Source organism: Lacerta agilis, chromosome 13 (assembly GCF_009819535.1).
Source record: "Lacerta agilis isolate rLacAgi1 chromosome 13, rLacAgi1.pri, whole genome shotgun sequence".
NCBI lineage: Eukaryota > Metazoa > Chordata > Lepidosauria > Squamata > Lacertidae > Lacerta > Lacerta agilis.
The window spans coordinates 51,939,990-51,962,100 of NC_046324.1; the positions used below are offsets into that span (position 1 = coordinate 51,939,990).

The following is a 22,111-nucleotide window of genomic DNA, read 5'->3' on the forward strand; positions in this document are numbered from 1 at the left end:
TCCCCCACCCTCCCTCCCAACACAGAAGGATTCATCCCAGCAGAGGGCATCTGGGGCCTCTCTCAGCATCAGGGGGCTCCTTCATTTTGAGGGTCTTGGCTTCCCTATCCAGGGGTAGCTTTTTCCTTTTCTGGTGTTAGAATCTGGGTTTCTGGCGCTGCACGAAGGACACACTCGCCCGTGGCCCCACCTTCCGCCATCGAGCACAAACCAAATGCCCAAGGCCCTTTTGGAAATGTAGCTAAAACGCTACCTGTGTGTTTTAATCACCGCCTGGGCAACAAGTAACAAATCCCGTTAAAAAGGCCATTTTGAAAGGGAGCGTCATAAAAACAGGGCAGCAGGAAAGAGGTTTCCGGAAAACAAGGCACAGCGGCGAGAGGTTCCGGTTGCAGCAAACGAGTCTCCGTTCCTCTGGGCTAAGGCAGCTCGGGTGCAAGAAGCAGCAAGAGTTTAAATTAAGTGCGCTGGGGAGTTGGGGAGGGGTCCCCCCCCCCCGCTCAGTGGAGCTGCGCGTCCAGGTCGTACTTCTCACAGAACTTGTCCGTGAAAGGGATGCAGGTGAGGAACTCGCACCACTCGCAGCGGATGGGGGAGAAGTAGAAGAGGACCACCAGCCCAGACAGCAGCCCCGCAAAGACCAGCTGGAAGACGATGATCTGGCAGCGCTTGCGGTACAGGTCAAACTTGCCAAAGCTGATGTAGGGCAGGAAGGCGAAGGAGAGGAAGAGGCCGCTGACGAAGCCGCCCACGTGGGCAAAGTTGTCGATCCAGGGCAGCAGGCCGAAGGCAAAGAGGAAGAGCACCACGGCCAGCAGCTTGAAGAAGGCCCTCCAGGGACGCGCCAGGATCTGCCAGCTCTGGAAGAGCTCCACAAAGAGGCAGGCCAGGATGCCAAACTGGGAGCCCGCAGGGCCCACCTGAGGAGAAGAAGAAGAAGAGTTTGGATTTGATATCCCGCTTTATCACTACCCGAAGGAGTCTCAAAGCGGCTCACATTCTCCTTTCCCTTCCTCTGTGAGGTGAGTGGGGCTGAGAGACTTCAAAGAAGTGTGACTAGCCCAAGGTCACCCAGCAGCTGCATGAGGGAAGAGGGAGGCAGGCAGGTGTTAGGCGAAACACCTTCCCGGGGTTGGCCTTGGGGGGCGGGTGGAGGGAAGGCAGTTGAGAAGCTGCTTCCCTAAAAGTAGAGCAACGAGGGGCCCCCATCTCTGGCCAGATAAGGGGGCCTCCAGAGCCAGGAGCAGGAGGCAAAAGCCCAGCAAAGGGGGGACCAGGGAGCTGCCCTGGCCAGAGTCAGGCCATGGGCCCATCAGGCTCAGTTCTGCTTACACAGACAAGCAGCAGCAGCAGTTCCTCTGCTCCGCCAGGGTCTCCGGCAGGAAGGCTCCTCCAAGCTGTTCCTGGAGAGGCTGAGCCTGGGGCCGTGTCTCTGCCCAGGAAGTGCCCTAGCCGTGGGTCCAAAGGAAAGGGCTCCGTTGCCCCTGGCAGCCCCAGACCTACCTCAGCTCTGTAGGGCAGGAAGATGGCACTGGCCAGGTTGCCCGTGATTCCGCTCAGCAGGTAGATGATGGAGATGCGGTGCCAGCCAGCCAGCTTCTCCAGGTCTCGCAGAATGGTCATCTGGAAGCACACTGACACCAAGCAGTGCAGGATCCTGCTGGGCAGGGGAGAGGGAGGCCAGTTGGACGGAGGGGGGGGAGAAAACAACCCTCCCTACCCCCCCCCCCACCTTGCTGGTGTGTCCTGGTGGGGGCCCAGTGCCAGCCTTACCCTGCATGGAGGAACAGCGACAGCCACAGACGGTACACCTGGTCTGGGACCTCTGGGTTGAGGAAGGGCAGGAGCCCACAGACGTCATCCATGCAGTGCACCTGGGGGGGGGAGGGAGAGAGAGAGAGAGAGCACACCTGGGCTTAGCACTGCCAGGGCCTCCACCTGCTCTGAAAGGAACGCACAGGATTTGGCAGTCGGGGAAAGGCCGTTACCTGGGAGCAGAGGGTGGCCTCCTCGTGGAAGTAGCCGTGCATGAAGGTGCAGTATTCTCGAGATGTGATCTCACACCTGGGAGGAAAGAGGGCAGAGAGCTGGCAAGTTAAGGGGGGCAGCAGAAGGGCAGGGAAGGGGAGCCCCCAAGCACAAGCTGATCCCTTGGGGGGTGGCTGTCCATCTCCCCCACCCTCCTCCCCGGAGTGGCCAATGGCCAGCCTGCAGCCTAGCGCTGCCCCGCCTCCCCCAGGCCTCCCCCTACCTTCCCTTGGTGCCAATGCAGCAGGGGCGCCCCGTGATGACGCAGTCCATGTGCGGGTGGTTCGTGTAGTTGCCAGCGCTGTTCTTGGTGCAGATCTGGAAGGAGAGGCGGGCAGTGGGTGGGGGCCTCCCTCCTCGGAGCACGTCCCGGCTGGAGGGTCCCAGAGGTGAAGGGAAAGGCACACACACACACCCAAAACACACACCTCTCTGCCAGAGTCCACAGAAAAAGAACAGCTGCTGGGCAGTTGGTGGGGCAAGAAAATCTGTCCCGGGCCTAAGGGGCTTCCAGCAAGAGCCAGGGCTGCCAAGAAAGGCCAGAGCCGTCCACCATTCCAGAGTGTCATCGTATTATTATTATTATTATTATTATTATTATTATTATTATTATTATTATTATTAAAATTTGTTGGTTGCTTAAATCTGTCTAAGGCAACCCAAAGATATTTCCTGCCAGGGACAGGGCAGGGCCAGATCAGAAAGGGCCAGGAGGTCCCCATGAAAATGTTTTAAAAGGGAGGTAAAGGGTAAAGGGACCCCTGACCGTTGGGTCCAGTCTTGTCTGACTCTGCGGTCACGGTGCTCATCTCACTCTATAGGCCGAGGGAGCCAGCGTACAGCTTCCGGGTCATGTGGCCAGCATGACTAAGCCACTTCTGGCGAACCAGAGCAGCGCACGGAAACGGCGTTTACCTTCCCGCCGGAGCAGTACCTATTTATCTACTTGCACTTTGACGTGCTTTTGAACTGCTAGGTGGGCAGGAGCAGGGACTGAGGAACGGGAGCTCACCCCGTCATTGCGGGGATTCGAACCGCCGACCTTCCGATTGTCAAGCCCTAGGCTCTGTGGTTTAACCCACAGCGCCACCCGCGCCCCCTGCTCATAGTAGCCCCCAAGTCGTCAGCAGGCTTACCGGCCACTTGGTGATGTCATCCGGCCACTTGTGGGGGTCCATGGAGGCTGGCTGTTCACAGACCCTGCGCAGGAAAGAGATCAGCAGTGCTGGGGGGGGGCAGGGGGTGAACCCCGATTCCCTCACCTCCTCTCTGCTGTTCCTTTTAGCATCCCTGGGGAGGTTCAGGCCGTCAGCGCAGCAGGAGAGGGGCTGGGCCGCAGACCCATCGACCGACCTACCTGGGGTCCTGGTGACAGACCGAGCCAAACTGCCGCTTGTGTCCTGCCAGCAGAGGGGCGCTGGGGTGCCCCGGCCATTTCACCCACACGGCCAGGGTGGACTGCAAGGGAGAGCGAGGGGTGTGAGAGGAGCGGAGGAGCCCTGGCACCCAGGAGCAGGTGCCAGGCTGTGGGTGGTGGGTCAGAGAGAGGGCGCCCCCCCCCCACCCAGTGTGGGTGCCCAGGCCACCGGTGGCTCACCGAACACTCCTCCGCAGCCGTCTGCACGCAGCCCGACTTGTCGTTGCGCACGCAGCAGGCCGAGTGCTTCTCCTTCTGGCGGGCAGCGCGGATGAAGCTGTGCACCTGCTGGTCCTGCCGCATGCAAGGGGAAAACTTTGCGCCCAGGTGGATGAGGGCTTCCTGGGGGAGGGAGGGTGCAGCGTTACTCTGGGTCGTTGCTTATCAGGCTTACAAGCTGCCCTTCGTCCAGAGACCCCAGGGCAGCTGACAGCAGAGAGAGTGAGGCTCATATAATCTCAGGGTTGTGGGTTTGAGCCCCAGGCTGAGCAAAAGGTCCCTGCCTTGCAGGGGGTGGACTAGAGGACCCTGGGGGTCCCGTCCGACTCTACAATTCCATGAAATTCTATAAGAGTAAAAGGGGGGGAAAGACAATAACGCTAACATACACGCAACCTGCTTTAAAAGGCCGTAAATGGATTGACAGAGAGATGATATACAGTGGATGCTCGGGTTGCGAAAGTGATCCATGCAGGAGGCACGTTCGCAACCCTCAGCGCCGCTTCTGTGCATGCGCGGGTAACGATTTAGTGTTTCTGCGCATGTGCAAGTGCCGACACCCGGAGGTAACCCGTTCCGGTACTTTCGGGTTCAGCGCAAGCACAGCCCGAAAAAACATAACCCACAGCGTTCGCAACCTGAGATATGACTGTATAATGAAATGAAAAAAAATGTTTCAAATAACCTTTGTTTAAAAAAACCAGAATCTTTTCTATTACATATTATAGGCACCAAGATTCCAAAGGAGCAGAAAATATTAATATGGATATGCAATTGGTGTTGTTTTAAAATGATATTTGTAAAATCAAATAAAAATTTGTAAAATCAAATAAAAATTATTTAAAAACCAACAACAGGCAAAGGCCTGGGAGAAGTGGGACGTTATTGCCTGGCACCTGATGGTGCGCAAGGAAGGCACCAGGTGAGCCCCCCCCCCCTGGGGAGAGCATCCCACAAGACAGGGAGCCACCACAGAGAAGGCCGCCACCCTCAGAGCCACGGCAGCCTGGGCCACTCACCGAACTGGGGCCGATCCAGAAGTTCTCCTGCTGCACATACTTCACGTTCTCGTAGACCCCGCGGTTTCTCAAGACCTGCCGAAAGGGAAGCCATGGCTCCTTGCAAGGAAGAGTGGGGGGGGGGCAAAGGGGCCCTGCAGATGCACAACCCCCCCCCCTTCACCCCACCAGGCAAAGGAGCAGAAGCCTGGGAGGCAGATGCCTCTTTGCTTGGGGGGGGGGAGATATTCCTGGGTCTGTGGTCAAGGAAGGGGAAGGGGCCACAGGGGCAATGGGGGGTGGGCTGCAGCTGCTGCCGCCGGCTCCGAAATGGCCGTGTTTTCCGCCACTTACCGAATCCACCGTCTCGTGCTGTGAAAACCCCACAGGGGCAATTCCGTAGATGGAGACAGCCAGGATGGTGATGAGCGAATGGACAAAGGTGAGCCAGTAGGTGAAGAACGGCCTGCAGTGGGGAGAGGGGTCAGGCTTCGCAGGGCGAGATCCCGACTCGAGAGTAAGAGCTGCTCGACGGCAGAACAAACTCCCTCTGCGGGAAGGAATCTCCTTGGAGATTCTTAAGCAGAGGCTGGGCAGCCGTCTTGTCAGCCCTGCTTTAGCTGAGATTCCTGCATTGCTCGGGGTTGGACTAGATGGCCCCCGGGGGTCCCTTCCAACTCTACAATTCCCCTGGGAGCTCTGGCCCCTTCAGCCTCGCAAAGCCCCACCCCCGGAACCAAGCCCCCACCCGCTTTGTCACCCACCGGTGGTCATCCATGTCCTCGATCTGCTGCTTGACGAAGCTGTCGATCCGCCTGCGATACGTCCGGTTGGTCAGCCGGCCCACCATGCCCAGCCCGTAGGGGCGCTTCTCCTTGGCAAAGAGTTTCCGGACGGGAACCCGGATGCGCTGCCCCCGCCGCTGGAGGCCCAGGCTCACCACCTCCTGCCGCAGGCGAACCTTGGGCTGCCCCACCTGCGCCCCGTCCTTCTGCTTCCGCCAGCCGCGCTCCAGGGGGCTGCAGGACGGGAGGAGAGAGGGGGGGCACTCAGCAACGGCCACGGAACGGGGCCCCCAGCTGGGCAGGGGCAGGGAAGGGTCCCCTCTGCTTGCAGGGCCCAAACCCCTCCAGCCCCTGGAGACCAACTGAAGCTGCCACAGAGCTCACTTCCTGCTCTCGACACTCTCTTGAAAAGATGGCCCTTGGCTTTGGGGGTGACCTTTGCAATCAGCAAAAGGGTATAATTCTAGAGATGATGATTATTATTATTTTATAAAGTTTTTATTAAATTTTCTGTTTAGCAATTTAAAATACTCATTTTAACATCCTTAAGATAGCAATGACTTCCCTTCTTCTCCTTTCACGCTTCATTTGACATATCATAAATCCCAGCATAATTTACAGAAACTATACCATTCAGTATTCCATTATTAAAGGTAAAGGGACCCCTGACCGTTAGGTCCAGTCGCGGACGACTCTGGGGTTGCGGCGCTCATCTCGCTTTACTGGCCGAGGGAGCCGGCGTACAGCTTCCGGGTCATGTGGCCAGCAGGACTAAGCCGCTTCTGGCGAACCAGAGCAGCGCACGGAAACGCCGTTTACCTTCCCGCCGGAGTGGTACCTATTTATCTACTTGCACTTATAGTGCTTTCGAACTGCTAGGTTGGCAGGAGCTGGGACCGAGCAATGGAAGCTCACCCCATCGCAGGGATTCGAACCGCCAACCTTCTGATCAGCAAGCCCTAGGACCTGTGGTTTAACCCACAGTGCCACCCACGTCCATTATTACATCCATCCAAACTTATTTACACTGTTGAATTTATCTTAATGCTACCAACCTTTTCAGGTGTACACAATCCCCCCCCATATATTCAATCTCCTCTAAACGTATGCTCCTCTTGTTCTCTTACGTAATTGTGGAGATTAAACCCTTAAGGGGTTTTGCGGCTGATCCAAAGTGTGGAGGAGTCCCTTTTTGCAACTAGAAGCCCACAGACCGTGTCCCTGAGCCAGCTGCACCAACGCCTCTGCCGCTGCCGCTTCCCAGGCTGACCCGCTGACTCGAGAGCTTGTCCACTGCAGCCGTCCCATGGCAGCCAGCGGCCGTCCCAGGGAGCCCCATTCAAGTGCAAGCAGGGGGAGGGAGCAGGCAGGGAAGCTTGCTGTGGGGCAGCACCACATGGAGTCTTGCAAAAGGCGGGCCAAGCTGCAGGCGCCAGAAGCCTTGCCTTGTGGCGCCCGCCGGCCCAGAGAGGCTTGGCAGCCTTGCCAGCCGGAGAGAGCAGACGAAGCATTTGGTTGCGTGCAACTGGGGCATCCGGCCAGCAAGCAGCGCACCCCCATCCCCATTCCCTCTCTGGCCCCCCAGGGAGCGGCCCCAGCCCCCCAGAGGACTCACAGCATCAGGTGACTCCTCTCCAGCTCGGTTCTGTCCAGCGCCCCCCCAGTGAGGCCGGGTTCCGGCTGCGGCTGCGGCAACTTCGCTTCGGCGTCCTTGATGGCGCTTTCCGAGGGCGACTCAAAGACATCGTCGGGGTACGTGGAGAGCTCTTCGTGCAGGACCCCTTCCTGGGGAGGAGAGGGGGCGCTCAGCCACAGAAGCCAGGCCAACGCCAGCCAGGCTCCTCTTCCTCCGCCACCCCCAGTGCCAGCGCCGGCCCTTCCTTACCCGAGCAAAGAAGGAAGTGTCCAGCTCCTCTGGGAAATCCCCCGTGTCTTCCTCCAGGAAGCTGGCCGGGGTGAAGCTGCGTTGCTGAGCCTGGTGCAAGTTGCTGTCCCGCACCGACCGGCCCTGCCAGGGAAGAGAGTTGGCAGAAGAGAAGCCGTTGTGCAAATCCAGGCTGAAACAGCATTAGGAATATGTACCAGGCCCAGCTCAGAAAGTGTGGGAATGTTCAGGGTGGCAGGAGACGGTATATTGTTTATTAATATCCTTCCTAACTTGCACTGGCAATTTCCTTTATGTAGCAGAGTTTACATTCCCCCTTTTTACATGCACAGCAGATAGCTGGTTGCAGGCTCGTGTAAGCCTCTCACTATTATACAATTGAGTCTGTCTAAGATTGAATTGTACACTCCTGGTAAATCCCCTTTAATCCCTCTTAAAAGAATGAAGACACGACAATCTTATTTAAAGTCAATAAAAGAAGTTTACTCACATCAGTTCACAGTTGGATTCCTGAAGGCAGACTTAGTTGCAAATATGTACATGCGGATCTACCCCATATGGGGGAATAATCCCAGTGCTTCTGCTAGCTGAGAGCTAGCAGAGCAGTCCTAGTTAAAAGCTGGTTGAACAAAGAAGAAAGTGAAAAAGAGGAAAGGGTGCTGTGTGACTCGTCCTTTTGTTACCTGGACAGGTAAGGTCACACCCACCTCTAGTCACCTGCAAGGAAGGATGCTCCAGCCCAGGAGGAAACAGGAAGTTTCGACTGGCTGGGCCAAAATCCCCTTGCATCCTCTAGGAAAACGAATGTTGTATTTGACTGCTCCCAGGGGATTACATCCCACAGAAAGGACATTGCAGAGTTGGAAAAGGTTCGGAAAAGGGCGACTGGAATAATCAAGGGGGTGGAGAGGTCCCCCAGGAGAAAAGCTGGCAGCATTTGGGACTTTTTAGTTTAGAGAAACGGGGAGAAAGAGCAGAAGTTTATAAAATGATGCCTTGCATGGAGAAAGTGGACAGCAAAAAGCTTTTCTCCCTCTCTCTCAGCATCCGAACTTGTGGGAATTCAACGGAGCTGAACGTTGGAAGATTTGGGACAGATAAAATAAAGTCCTCTTTCAGGCAGCGCAGAATTAAACTGCGGAACGCCCTGCCACAGGAGGCAGGGATGGCTTTAAAAGAAGATTAAGTAAATTCACGGAGCAGGAGATTTCTATAAAAAGGGGAAACCCATCAAAGAAATGGAATCGAAAGAGAAATTGGGAAACGTCCACGTCCCTCGGTTGACATGGAGACACAACGAAATTGTTCATACCTCTGCCACATGTGATCTCTCCAGTTTTGAAAATGTAATTCTTATTTCTCCACGCTATTCAAAAGGCATGATTTCAAATATCTATAAAATTTCACTCAAACATGAACCTGGACACCAAACAGGTTTAAGGATGTCCTGGGAACAGATTCAGAATGTGACAGAACTGAAGACACTTGGACAGCGATTGGGGGGGGGGGATTCCTTCTCGTAATACAGTATATCCGCTAAATATAAAGACCTGTCATTAAAGTTGATTCCTAAGTGGTCCAGGACTCCTAGGAGACTTGTACATAAATTCATCGACATCAACAAAGTGCTGGGAGGGATGTTTAGAAACAGGGTCCTGGTTCGACCTCTGGCGGGGTTGCAGGCATGGCCAAACTCGGCCCTCCAGATGTTTTGGGACTACAACTCCCATTATCCACAGCTAACTGGACCAGTGGTCAGGGATGATGGGAATTGTAGTCCCAAAACATCTGCAGGGCCAAGTTTGGCCATGCCTGCAACTAGCGACTATGCATATTGTCACCAGACTCTGTCTCTGACAAAGCTGTATTCTGCGAAATCTCTTACGATCTTTTTTTTGAAGGTTAATAAAAAGTATTTTTTCAGGTTCCTGAGCCCAGGAACCTAGAAGACTAAAACTTTTTAAAAGGATGGGAAAAAATACAATTTACTTTGGAGACCACTGCAAACAGATGAAAACATTAGCAGGATTTTAATCTCACTTGTATATGTAACAAACACTATGGATAATATGGAATGATATAAAATATAGATTACAGAATAATATGCAGTTTTAAATGTTAACAATAGGAGCCATGAAGGGGATGGGGGAAAGTATCGAGATTCAGAGATAGATAGATAGATAGATAGATAGATAGATAGATAGATAGATAGATAGATATGGACTGCTACAAAATTATACTTTAAAAAATCAAATAAAAATGTCTGGTCCCTCTTCCTGGCGCTTGATGCCCCCCACCGCTGGGTGTTCAGCCAGGCCCCCAACCAACCAAGGCAAGCAGGATTTCCTCGCCCAGTGAATGCCCCCCCTGCCAACCCCCCCGCCTTACCTTCACCAGGGCTGCTGCGGCTCGGAAGCTCATCTTGGCCACTGACTCCCTCTTCCTCCGCCGCGGCCACCGGTTGAAGCCTGACCGGGAGCTGGTGAAGGAACAGAGCGACATGGCCCCTGGCGTGGCCGGCGTGTGGGGCACGCTGCAGCCGTCGCTGTCCTCGGCCATCCGGAAGGCCCGTCCTCGGGCCAGGGGGTCGATGATCTGGCGGCACCAAGGAGGGAGGGGCCCGTTAGCCAGGGAGGGCCCTCGCCGCAGGCCACGAAGACCACGGGCGGCGGCAATGCCAGAGGGCACCCAAAGGAGGGAGTTCGTCCCAGGTAAGCTTCCTGAAAGTGGGTTGTGAAGCTCCCCCCTCACTCGTTTGCCCCCCCCATGCCCCTGGCACAAGACCAGGGGTGCCCTGGGATGGTGGGAAGGGTCCCCCCCTGCCCCAGTGCACCCCTTTCCCAGCAGGGCATCTCCTGCCCCACACCCAGCAGCCCCCTCGCCCCACAACTGGGCCCCGGACCTGCTCACCCTCTGCATGCCCAGCTGGCAGGGCGGCACATAGAGGGGAGGCGGTGTCTCTGCGCTGGCCAGGGAGATGTTGTCCTGGCTGGGAAGGTCCATTTCTCGGATGACCTGGGGCTTCAGCTTCCCGTAGCGCAGGCTGCAGTGGCGAAGGCTCTTGCGCTGCCACTTCTGCGTGGCGTCGCTCTCCTTGCTGACGCCAAACCAGTCGGCCGTGCCCCTGAGAGGGGAGGGAGCAGAGGAGGAAGACGCCAAACTCAGGGGGCCCAAACAGGCGGGCCCCCCGGGCGATGCTTTCGCCAGTCCCCCCACAACCACGGCGAGGCCGGACCGAACCCTTGCGCTCCCTCCGGCCAAACCAGCAGCAGACCTGCCCCGGAGGCCCAGCTGAGCAGGGGGCCGGAGTCGCACCCCGGGGAGGGGGGAACTGCTGGCAAGGTGGTCGCCGAGGTTCCTGGTGGGGGGTTAGCCATTTTGCTGCTGCTATTAGTGCGTCTGTCACAGGATGGCCTCTGGGGGGGGGGATGACCCCACATTAGTAGAGGTTATTCACAACAGGCAGACAGGGACAGAGTTTAGGATGCAGGCGGCTGCCACTGCGCTGCGCTGCGCTGCGGAGCTCGATATGGCGCTGTGGGAGGTGCGCCAAACAGCCTTCCCTCTCCCGGTGCCCATCCTTGCAGGGTCGGGAGGGGGGCACAGAGAGAAAGGGAGAACCACGAGGGTCCCAGCGCAGGGCCAGAGACCACTCTGCAGGGAGAGAGCCGAGCCCATTTGTGGACTTGCCTCGGTCCAAGCCGGACGATCCGAGACCGGGTTGGAAACCAGGCCGGCCCAACTGCGCGAAGGCAAGTGGGTGGGTGGCAGGCTGTTCTCCTGCAGGCAAGCAGTGGGGCCATGCCAGGTCTGGGTGGGCAGGTGCGTGCATGTGGGGGGGGAGGGGAGGGATAGCAAATGGCCACCTGTTGGCCTGTGAGATGGGGAGAGGCGTGGGGCAGGAGGAGCAGGCCTTGCTCCTGGGGACCCGCATGCACGTCACACACATGCACTGGGGCCACACCAGCACTGCAGGTACCTGAAGACCGTTTTGGGCAGAGACTGGTGCCTCCTCGGGGGCCTCCTGCCCACCTGGCGCCCCTGAACGGGCAAAGTCTGAGTCATCTCAAAGCGGACCTGCCTGTTGCAAAGGAGAGAGAGCTGAGGGGGTGACGGCAGTGGGGGGCAGAGGAGGCGGGCGGGCGGCACCCAGGGACCCCGGCAGGGGCTGCCTACCCAACACCCTTCCAAGACTGGAGGGGTGTCCTTCCAACAGCCTTTGCCAACCTGCTGCCCTCCTGGGGTTTGGGGGAGAGCTCTGGCCCCAATAGCCCAGTGCCCCACAGCTGCGCTGGCTCAGGGGGCTGACCGGAGTTGGCGTCCCAAACGTCTGCAGGGCACCAGGTTGGCAAAGGCAAAAGGCCCAGATGAGGAGGAGAAAGCAGCCGGCGAGGAGGATCCAACCCAGAAGAGTTTAGGCTGGGGAAGAGGAGTCCCGAGAGCACCTTTGGGTCTCTGAAGGGCCGTCGCACGGAAGATGGAGCGGGATTGTTTCCTCCTGCTCCGGAGGGCCAGGACTCGAACCCGTGGCTTCAAGTTACAAGAAAGGAGATTCCGACTCAACATCAGGAAGAACTTTCTGTCAGTAAGAGCTGTTTGACAGTGGGAGAGACTCTTCCCTCTCTCCTTCCTTGGAGGTTTCTAAGCGGAGGTTGAATGGCCACCTGCCACGGATGCTATCGTTGAGGTTCCTGCATTGCAGGGGGTTGGACTGGATGACCCTCGGGTTCCCCCCCCCCATCATCATGCTCTGGTTCTGCCATCTTACCTCCGGATGGTCTGGGTGATGGAGGTGTGTCGCTGGAGGACGGGGCGCCGCAGGTCGCCGAAGGGGGAGGGGAAGCGGGTGTGTTCGGTGGGCATGCTGACGCTGCGGAGGAAGGCCCGGTGCTTGGGGGGCTGCCGAGGGAAAACAAAAGGGGTTGGAGCAAAACGGGGGGGGGGAACGCGCCAAGAAAACGAGGCACTGCTGCAAGACTGCTGGATGCCGGAGGTCTCAGGCATGGGAATCCCCCCCAACCCCTCACTGGTGGTGTGCCCAAACCTATGGCCCTCTCCCTTCCCCGCCTCACTTGGGAGTGTGGTCTAGTGGTTAGAGCACCAGACTATGGCCAGAGAGACCTGGGCTCATGTCCCCCACACGGCCACAAAGCTCACAGGGTGTGACTGTCTCTCAGATTAGCCTAAGGTGCTACTGGAAGGAATTTTTTTATTTTTTATTTTGTTTTGTTCTACCTCTCAGGGTTGTTGTGATGATAAAATGGGGGGGGGAACCAGGGGCAGCACCCTGAGTTCCCGGGAGGAAATAGTGGTGTGTCAATGTAACAAATAAGTTCTTTTTATCATATGCGGTGGTCTTATGGTAAGGTTAAGGCTTACTGGGAAAAGATACACAACGAAATGAAAAGGATGTTTAAAATAACCTTTGTAAAAAAAAAAAACCCAGAAGCTTTTCTCTTGAGAATTATAGGGAAAGAACCACACAGATTGTATAGAAACTTATTCATGTGTGTGACTACAGTGGCAATAATGTTACTTGCCCCAAAATGGAAAGAAGTTCCAGCAAAGGAAGAATGGATACAAAAACTTACAGGATATGCAGAGATGACAGAATTTACCAGAAGAATAAGAACTCAAAATAAAAAAACTTTTTATAAAAGAATGGAAACGGTTTATTGGATTTTTCAGGGGGGGGGAAATGTAAACAGATAACAACACTGGCAGGATTACTGTAATAACCTGCAGTTACATAAGAGTATATAATCAAAGAAGATAAGTAAATGAGTGAGTTAAGTTAATTAGGCTATGCAGAAGATATTAAAAACAAATTTAAGGAACTGTAGAAAGGGGGGGGAAGGAAGTCAAGTTTTCAAATGTCAAAATGACTGTAAAATCAGTGAGATGTATATGTATCTGAAATGTATAAATGAAATTTTAAAAAACGTAACAGATGATAAAAATGAGTACCTGCGCCATGGCCGGCTCCTCGGCCAACACCGTCGGGGCAGGAATGTCCAGCCTCAGCCAGGGGGGTTTCTTCCTCTGCAAACTGCTGGTGCTGTCCCGGCGGACCTCCGACATCGTCCTTTCAAGCCTGGGGAGGGCAGAGGAGGGGTCAGCAGGGGTCTGCAAAGGCCTGGCTGGCAGCAGCAAGAGGGCTTCGTACGCCCCCCCCCCAACATGGACTAGAATCCCAGCATTGCAGCGTTGGAAGGGAGCCCTAGGCTCTTTATATTTTAAAAAAATAGTTTTTATTAAATTTTACAGTTTTATATTCATCACAGTCACCATTATCACACAAAAAGAAAAAAGTCTAATTCCAAACCTCCCTCCATTTGCTCTTCTGGTTCTTGAAGTATTTGCTCTACCTTAATATTGTAATCTTTAAATTAAATATGCTCGTCATTTTTGTACATAATCCTTTTCAAATTGTATCTTACATTTTGTTATTTCCAGTTATCTTAATTTCTGTGTTTCTTTTGTTGATTGTAAGTGCTTACTCAAACCCTGCTTGTGAGTCCGCTTCTTTACAATGTTTCTGTAAATACAACATAAACGGTCATTCTCGGTCATTTTTCAAAGTCTCTATTGCCCTCGCCTCCTGGGCTCACCCAGTCCAGCCCCCTGCAATGCAGGAATCGCGGCTAAGGGGCCGTCCGACACTAAGGAGGCAGCGGGGGCAACAGGGCTGGGTCTCTAACAGCCTCTCCCCGGGGGGGGGAGGGGCCCTCGAGCGTTTGCTGGGCGACGGTCCCCCTCAGCCCTAGCCATTGGCCCTGCTGGCTGTGCCTGGAGGGCGGCAGGATGGCAAAGGCCGGCCTGTAATCTGGAGCAATGCCACCTTATGAGGCTGCCCTTCTGCACAAGGAAGAGGGTTAGGAGCCCGTCTTCTCCATCGGGCTTAGTGGTGTGTCGCGCCAGGGTGCCGGCCTCTCAGGGACACCCCAGCAAGTAGCCAGCCTCCCCTTTCCCTGCACGCCCGCCTGCTGTGACCCGTCAACCACATGGCTGGCGGGCACACAGCTTCCCGCCCAAGCCTCCTCGGGAGGAGAGTGCAGCTTCCAGCCCAAGCCTCCCAAGCCTCTGCGGGGATCGCTCTCCCACTGCGGCATGGGGTAGAGTTGCACCCCCCCCCCCGATGGCTGGCAGTGCGCAGCTAAGGCCACCCCAACACTATCCGTAGTAATTTGGGGGTGCTGGGCGGATAGCATGAGTTTGGTCAAACTGCGGGAGGCAGTGAAAGATAGGCATGCCTGGCGTGCTCTGGTCCATGGGGTCATGAAGAGTCGGACACGACTGAACGACTGAACAACAACAACAACGGGCGGATATTTGCACCCCAGTGCCACATCTGCTAAAGACAGCCCTGGAGCCCAGCAAGGCAAGGAAGACCCCCCCACACACTGGCCACATCCCGGCAGCACCTTTGGCAGTGCCCGCCATCCAAGCCCCTCCGGGCAGAAATAAGTGTAGAAAAGAATCATTTAAGGCGCACACAGATAACATTCCCACACACCACAGAAAACTGATCCGTGAGCCTTGGGAAATATTCCCTGAGGGTAATACACTTGAGGCCACGCAACCATCCCAAAGCTATCCTGGCTCATCTGGGAAAACCTCTCCCACTAGCTCTTTTCACTTGCAAATCCTCCAAATCCGGGCATAAATGAACTTCCTGGCAGGAACGGGTGACCCCTCGGCAAAACTAGTCTGTCCAGTATTTGCCAAAAGCAAAGCAGGCCTGTCAAAAGAGCATGACTAGGTGTAGGTCTAGGGACGCAGGTGGCGCTGTGGGTTAAACCACAGAGCCTAGGGCTTGCCAATCAGAAAGAAGGTTGGCGGTTCGAATCCCCGCTACGGGGTGAGCTCCCGTTGCTCGGTCCCAACTCCTGCCCACCTAGCAGTTCGAAAGCACATCAAAAGTGCAAGCAGATAAATAGGTACCACTCTGGCGGGAAGGTAAACGGCGTTTCTGTGCGCTGCTCTGGTTTGCCAGAAGCGGCTTTATCATGCTGGCCACATGACCCGGAAGATGTATGCCGGCTCCTTTGGCCAATAAAGCGATATTAGCGTCACAACCCCAGAGTCAGACACAACTGGACCTAACGGTCAGGGGTCCCTTTACCTTTTAGGTGTAGGTCTGGGAAACGGAGTCAAGGACTCAGCTACAGTCGTACCTGGGAAGCCGAGCGCCTTGGCTCCCAAACAAATCAGCTTCCGAACAATCAATACCCGGAAGTGAGTGTTCTGGTTTTCAAATGATTTTTGGAAGGCGAACGTCCGGCGCAGCTTCTGATTGCTGGTAGAACACTCCTGCAGCCAATCAGAAGCCGCACTCTGGTTTTCAAACGGTTCCGGGAGTCAAATGGGCTCCCGGAACGCATTCCGTTTGAGAACCAAGGTACGACTGTATGTACCAGTCCTAAGGAACTGGCCAGGTAAGGCAATCAGCATCCTCAGGTCCCTTGACAGACAGGAGAGAAGCCACACTCTCGGATTTCTGTTGTAGATGCCTCTTCCTGAGACGCTTGTATTATGCTTTCAGGCGGTCTGCGGCTAATCACAGAATGGTAATTGAATCATAGAGATGGAAGGGACCCAAGGGTCATCTAGTCCAACCCCCTGCAATGCAGGAATCTCAGCTCGAGCATCCCTGAGAGACGGCCATCCAGCCTCTGCTTGAAAACCTCCCAGGAAGGAGAGTCCACCGTCTCCCAAGCAAGACCATTCCACTGTCTGAACAGCTCTTATTGTCAGAAAGCTCTTCCTGATGTTGAGTCAGAAAAATCTTCAAAGCTGCTACACGCCTCTGTTTGGGGTCCTCGCCTCCTTGCAAATGGCGGTGGGAGGGAGGGCTCTGATTCAACAGAAAACTAAGATCCCCCCCCCTTGCTTTTCTTCTACCGCTTCCAGCTTCCTCTCATTCTTCTCCGACTGATAATGGACTTGGGAGGCCTTGAGCCCCTTGCGGAGTTGAGCTGTAAAGGCCAACCTCCAATTTTCATAAAACAGAAGGAGCCCCGGAGCCCCTCTGGGACTGACCCTGCGCAGGCTGGTGCTGAGCCTCTGCCTTTCGACTTGCAAGGTTTCTCCCCCCCCCCACTGGGTGCAATGTTGTGGGTCAGCTTTGGCTGGTCAGATTGTGGCAGCAGCACCCAGACCCCCGAGGCTGCCCTTGGGACTGGCGTTCCCACACTGCCGCCTCCGCAGCCAAGGCCAGAAGCCAAGTTCCCCCTCCAGGCCGCTTCCTTGGTCCCACAGGAAAGTCAGGCAGCGGCTGAACATCCTGCCCTCCGCCTCCTCCTCCTGCCGCCCCCAACAGACAACCAGGCCTGCAAGCTTCCTCTTCCGACATTGCCCAGGCCCCCATGCAGCCCCCCACCAGAATGAGAAAAGGTGCAGGGTTGCAACTCAGGAATGGCAGCCAGGGGGTCTAACTCTGCAGGGGAAAGCTTCCTGCCTTCCCTCTGCCCCCTCCCCACTGGAAACGGACGGTGACTGCAGTCTCTGATTCCTCCCCCCCACACACACACACATCTGCAAAAGGATTAAGGCTGATACATTGGAAGGACAAAAAATAGTCTCCTGTGGCAACTCCTGCAACTCATGAGTGGATCGCTTTCAGGCAAAGATCATGCAAGGACAAATGTAAAGATCTTGGGAAGGTATTGACTGAAACATAGTGACAAATGAATCACTGCATCTTCTAGGGAAAGAATAAGTATATCCTTTTACATAACCTTCATTATATTCCATTGCTCTTTTGTTCTTGCTGTTTTCCTCTGCTTTTATTTTTAATGCGTGTAACCTTTTAATTCTTGCCTTTTCTCCCCCTCCCCTCTATTTAACTCACTGTAATACTCTCAATAAAATGTAAGGAAAAAAGAAGGGAGATTCCCACACAACATTAGGGAGGCCTTTCTGGTGGTAAGAGCAGTTTAAGAGGGGAAGGGGGGCTTTTAGGGAAAGGTCGGGGGGGCCATCTGCCAGGGATGCTTTAGCTGCGAGTCCTGAATTGCCGGGGGTTGGGCTGGATGACCCTTGGGGTCCCTTCCAGCTCCAGGATTCCATGACCTTGAAGAGAAGCCACCTCTGTCTCCCTCTCAGAGCAGATGCCCACAAGCCAAGCCCTGGGCGGGAAGAGAGAGAGAGAGAGAGAGAGAGAGAGAGAGAGAGAGAGAGAGAGAGAAGGACATTCCTAAGAACCGGCAGCTCAGCTCCCGCCTCCCTCCAGGAACCAGAAAAGCCAGTTTAGGGCTCAGATCTTTCCCACAGGCCTTTCTGAGTTCTCTGGGGACACCCCAGCGCAGACCAGGCTGGCCAGAGCTTCACAAGACATTCTCTGCTCCCCAGACCCCAAATCTGTTCCCTTTCCTGGCCTGAGAAGCTGCAAATTCTACCTGTCTTCCCCCCTTCAGCTGATCAACACACAGAGACGCAGGTGGCCAAGGACCCACCTGGGCACCTGAGCCTGCAAGGGGCATCCAAGCACCCTTGACCCCCCCTCCCCTCCTCCCTCGGCAGCAGCTCTGCCATGACCACAAAGCCCCAACACAAAGGGTGATGCTGATTTTCCAGTGGGCATCTCTCTGCTCACAAAGGCGCCATTCTCAAGAGCAGGGGGGAGGGAGGCAGCTACCCCCGCCTCCCACGCAGGGAGATGGCACAACCAGCCTGCCCCCCCCGGAAGCCCAGCAGGGCCTCTGGTGCAGATGCAGAGGGAAGGCAAAGCACAGCCAACACCCCCCCCCCCCAGTCCCCAAACCTGCCTCCACCACCATGAATACACACACAAAGCAACATTTCCAGCAGGTGCGGGGGGGGCAGGCCAGGCCTCCTCCTGGCCCCCATCCCACTGCCTCCCCTCAGAAGGCACTGTAAGACCCCTGGGAAAGCAGGTGACCCCAGCAGGCCGCAGGCCCACAGAGCCCCCCTCTGCCGCAGATGGATGCCACCACCGCTGCAGAAAGGGAACTGGGACAGAGTCAGCTGAGGTCACAGTTGGGGGGCAGAGAAAGGTCGCCCTCCCCTTCCCACCACGCAGCCCAGGTCGCAGCAGGGGGCACCAGGCCGCCAGGGCCACGGCTCAGCCACCACGCCAGGAGATAGGGCAGGACTCACCCCACGCAGCCGCCTCACGCACAACCCACCCAAGAAAAACACCCGCTGCGTTTCAGCCTCCGATTGCTGGCCTGGGACATTTTGCGTCTCTGCTGGAGAATCTGGACTCTTTCCTGCCAGAGGAAGACCACAAATACAAGGACAACAACAGGAAGGAAGGAAGGAAGGAGCCGGCGTCCTGCTTGCCACGCCATCCGACTCGAGAGGGAGGCGTCCCTCGCTGGTTCTGCCGCAGCCACAAAGGGCGAAGGGAAGGGGACCCCCACCCAGCTCTGCTCACGCATGCAGCCCACCTGGGCCACCCATCTCCAGGCCTGGCCCAGTCATCACAGCACCCAAAGGTGGCAGCCCCACGGAAGCCATTCCAGAAGGGGGGAAGGATCCGGTGCCAGCAAGTGGCGGATCCGAGCAGAAGTGTCTCAGCCCCTTCCTCACTCCCAAGCGCCCAGACTCTTCTCCGCTTCTCAAGCACCCAAGGGCCCTGTCCTGGGAGAGATCCACTGGGGGGGGGTAGGCTCAGGAGCACAGGGCTTCAATGGCCAAATTCCACCGGTGGCAGAAACCGTCAAAAGGTGCGTTGACAGAACCTGAAACAGCCACGCAATTCTAGCATTTGAACCACTGCAGTCAGTTTTCTTTTGCGGCGCATAGGAAAGGAGGCAAAAGTTGGGTCTGGAAGGAAGACCAAGGCAGAAGGGGAGCCTGATTTCTGGCGGGGGGGGGGGGAGTCCACCTCGCCCAGTATCCTGTTTCCCACAGTGCCCAACCGGGTGCCCCATGGGAAGGAGAGCATGAGCGCAATGCCCCCTTCCGCTGGCATGCAGATGCACAGGGAGAGAACGGCCACATCTTGAATGGCAAATCAAGCTGATGGACGATGCCAAAATGGCAAAATTAACTGGGAAGCCCAGGAATCAAGAAGACAAGGAATTTAAAAAAGAATGGGAAATGGTTATAATGGATATACAAAACAATTGTAAACAGGTCAGAACATTAGCAGGATTTTAAATACACTTGTAAAGTAGCAGAACATACAGATAACTTAGGAAGATGAAAAATTGGAAGAAGTACTGATATGCAGTTGAAAATAGAATCAATAGGACCCATGGAAGGGATGGGGGGGAGTCAAGAGATTCAGAGTAATCTCGATACGTATTTGGATTTCGTATTTTATGTTGTATGTTTATATTTTTGAAAATTAATAAAAAAGATTATATTAAAAAAGAACTGCCACATCTTTTGAATTCCTTCTTCCCGCCCTGAAAAAAAGCCTCTTTCTCTATTCTCTTAACACTGGTCATCCCTTGCAGAATTCTGCCCCACCTGCTGGGCTGCCAAGGCCCAAATCCTGCGCTTGGTCAGAGCTGCACAGAAGAAGCCTGACTCGCTCGCCTTGCTTTGGCCCGACTGAGGCCGCAACCTGCCGCAAACTGGCAGCCAGGTTGCTCCAGAGCAGGCTTTGCCACATGGTGCCAATCCAGGCCGCTCAGAGTCCCTGGCAAGGGAGTCCCTCCTGCACCCCGAGACCCTGAGCTCCAGGGGTCTCTTTCCTTCGCCCAGGGCTGTCTTAAGCTTATGCGGCACCGGGGTGCAAAGAGCCGCCTGGTGCCCCCCCCCCCAGGATGCCCAGTCCCAGGCGCACAGCCGCCCGCCCGCCCTAGCGTCTCAGTGGCTTGGTCGCCCCCCCAACTCATGGCTCAGAGCCGTCCACAGAAGAGCTGACCATGGCACTCCAATCGATGGGTGGGCTCTTCCCCAGGCTCAATGCTCAGGCCCTGGGCTCTCGGCCGGGCGCCCCTGAGTGCCCAGCGCCTGGGTGCCCCACACCCCTAGCGCCTATGGGTAAGACGGCCCTGCCTTCACAAGCGTGGAAGGGGGACGAGGGAGGACCACTCCTGACTCCAAGGACCAAGCTGCCCAGGGATGCCCACCCAGCTGCACCCCCCCTCCGTCGGAGGAGGAAGGAGTTTCAGATAGGGCAGCTCACAATTTGCATGTGGCATTTGATGCCAGGTCCCATGACAGGCGGTGTTGGAAAAACCACACCTCCGAAAGGCCGAGGAAGGGCTCAGGGTCAGGCTGGGGGGAGGAATTCCCCAAGTGATACTCCAGTCCAGGAATCCAGGAACACGGGTGGCATGGATGAGGCCCTGGAGGACAGCTGAATCTGAAGGGGGACCCCCCCCCCCCGCAAAGCAGGAAGGGCTGCAAATGCTGCAGAGGACAAAATCATACTTATAAGGCCAACCTACCCAAGTGCAGACACCCAAGTGGGAAAATCGCATCCCGCAGACACCCAAGTGGGAAATGTTAGGCGCAAGAGCGCAAGGAGGTGGGATCCAGCTTGGAAGCCGCAGCAGGGGCGAAAAGGGTTCAGCAAGAGCCCCCACCCCAAACTGGGGAGAAAAAGCCAAACCCCGATGGACTCACTCCGGAGGGAACAGGAGAGAGTCACGCCGGCGCTGCACAGCTGCAAACACGACACGAGGGCGAAGGAGAGAAACTCCGCGCAAAAGCGCTCAGGATGCAGAGCAGCCGTGGAGCGGGGGGGGGGGGGGGCGGCATTACAGGAAAAGTCTCCCAACTCTCCCGGCGGATGCAGAAGCTGCAGGCTGGGGAGGAAAGACCCCGCCCGGCCCTCCGCTTTCAGCTCGGGGGTTCAGGACGTGCCCAAACAAACGGGATATCAAAGGTCCCCCTGGCTAGACGGGGGGGGGGTGTTTCCTGACCCGCTGGCTTGGCCCCCCCTTCCTAAAGGAGACCCTAGCCGGCTTGGGATCGGGCCCAAGAAGGGCACTGGCCCGCGGGCAGCCGCCTCGGCGTCCAGGGGGGGCATCGGCCTTTGGGGGCGCGCCAGCCGGTTTGGCCCGCTTCCCCGGGAGGCCTCCCTCTCGACGACGCCGCCTTCGTTCGGGGGCTCCGGCCCGAGGGACCCCCGGGCCAAGCCGGTGCCGCCCGCCCCCCCGCTCGCCCGCCGGCGCAGGGCGATCCCGCGGAGAGCGGCCGCGCCGCGCAGCCCCCCGCCCGCCCTCCCTCCCGATCCCCGCGTCAGGCGCCCGCTCACCGTGGCTCCGGGGAGCGAGTGGCGCTGGCCGGGCGGCCATGCAGCGAGGGGGCCGGCGTCGGCGCGGCCCGGCCTGGAGCGCGAAGGGCGGCCCGCCCGCCGGGCGACGGAGGCGGGCCGGGCGTGACTCAGGCCTCAGGAATGCGCCCTGGCCGGCCAGCGCCGCGGAGGCGGAGGACGGAGCCCTCGCCGGGACGGCCGCGCCGAGCGAGGAGGCCGCCGCCGCCGCCGCGCACAAGGCACGCAGGCCGGCGAGAACGGGGAGCCGGAGCCGCCAGGACGCGCCGGGGCGGCGGCCCCCCGACGGGCTGCTCTGGCGCCGGGGCGGGACGGGGATCCCCGCCGCGGAAGCGGCGCCTGCGCCTCGCGGGTCCTGGGTCCCGGGGCGCGGCGGGGAGGCTGCCGGAGGGCTGCTGCCCGTGGCCGCCCTGGAGCAGCTGCGCTCCAGTCCCCCCCCCCCGGGAACCTGCCCATGATCATCGGCCCTAACCGACGGGGCCCCGGGACGGTTGGCCGTCGAACGGGCAGGGTTGGATCTGAACGGGAACCCGGGGCTGTAGCTGAAGCCGTGGGAACAGGGAGCCTCCGGCTCTC

The 22,111-nt window shown here is 56.9% G+C and overlaps 1 protein-coding gene across 3 annotated transcripts; it reads right to left on the minus strand.

Annotated features, from left to right (window-relative positions):
• Positions 1–227: 227 nt before the first annotated feature.
• RHBDF1 (rhomboid 5 homolog 1) lies at positions 228–21,635 on the minus strand. 3 transcript variants are annotated; one of them, XM_033167153.1, is made up of 19 exons: positions 21,518–21,635; positions 13,300–13,426; positions 12,101–12,231; positions 11,312–11,413; positions 10,243–10,456; positions 9,721–9,927; positions 7,333–7,455; positions 7,063–7,232; positions 5,427–5,681; positions 5,017–5,128; positions 4,684–4,758; positions 3,626–3,787; positions 3,386–3,486; positions 3,165–3,228; positions 2,252–2,346; positions 1,989–2,064; positions 1,774–1,874; positions 1,504–1,660; positions 228–920 (listed from the first exon to the last, which is right to left on the minus strand). In XM_033167153.1, exons 2-19 carry the CDS (start codon positions 13,411–13,413, stop codon positions 501–503), a joined length of 2,679 nt encoding a protein of 892 aa, XP_033023044.1. In that variant the 5' UTR covers positions 13,414–13,426; positions 21,518–21,635; the 3' UTR covers positions 228–500. The 3 variants fall into 3 exon arrangements, with proteins under 3 accessions (XP_033023044.1, XP_033023045.1, XP_033023046.1); XM_033167154.1 differs by lacking the exon at positions 11,312–11,413 and adding an exon at positions 13,773–13,870 and having other exon boundaries at positions 21,518–21,633; XM_033167155.1 differs by lacking the exon at positions 11,312–11,413 and adding an exon at positions 13,773–13,870 and having other exon boundaries at positions 1,504–1,657; positions 21,518–21,632.
• Between the last annotated feature and the right edge of the window lie 476 nt (positions 21,636–22,111).

Coding starts and splice junctions, on each gene's coding strand:
- RHBDF1 (XM_033167153.1), bottom strand. CDS start 13,413: ATGTCGGAGGTCCGCCGGGACAGCACCAGCAGTTTGCAGAGGAAGAAA. Junction 11,414..12,100: donor ATCACCCAGACCATCCGGAG/GTAAGATGGCAG, acceptor CCTTTGCAACAG/GCAGGTCCGCTTTGAGATGA. Junction 5,129..5,426: donor GAGGACATGGATGACCACCG/GTGGGTGACAAA, acceptor TCCCCACTGCAG/GCCGTTCTTCACCTACTGGC.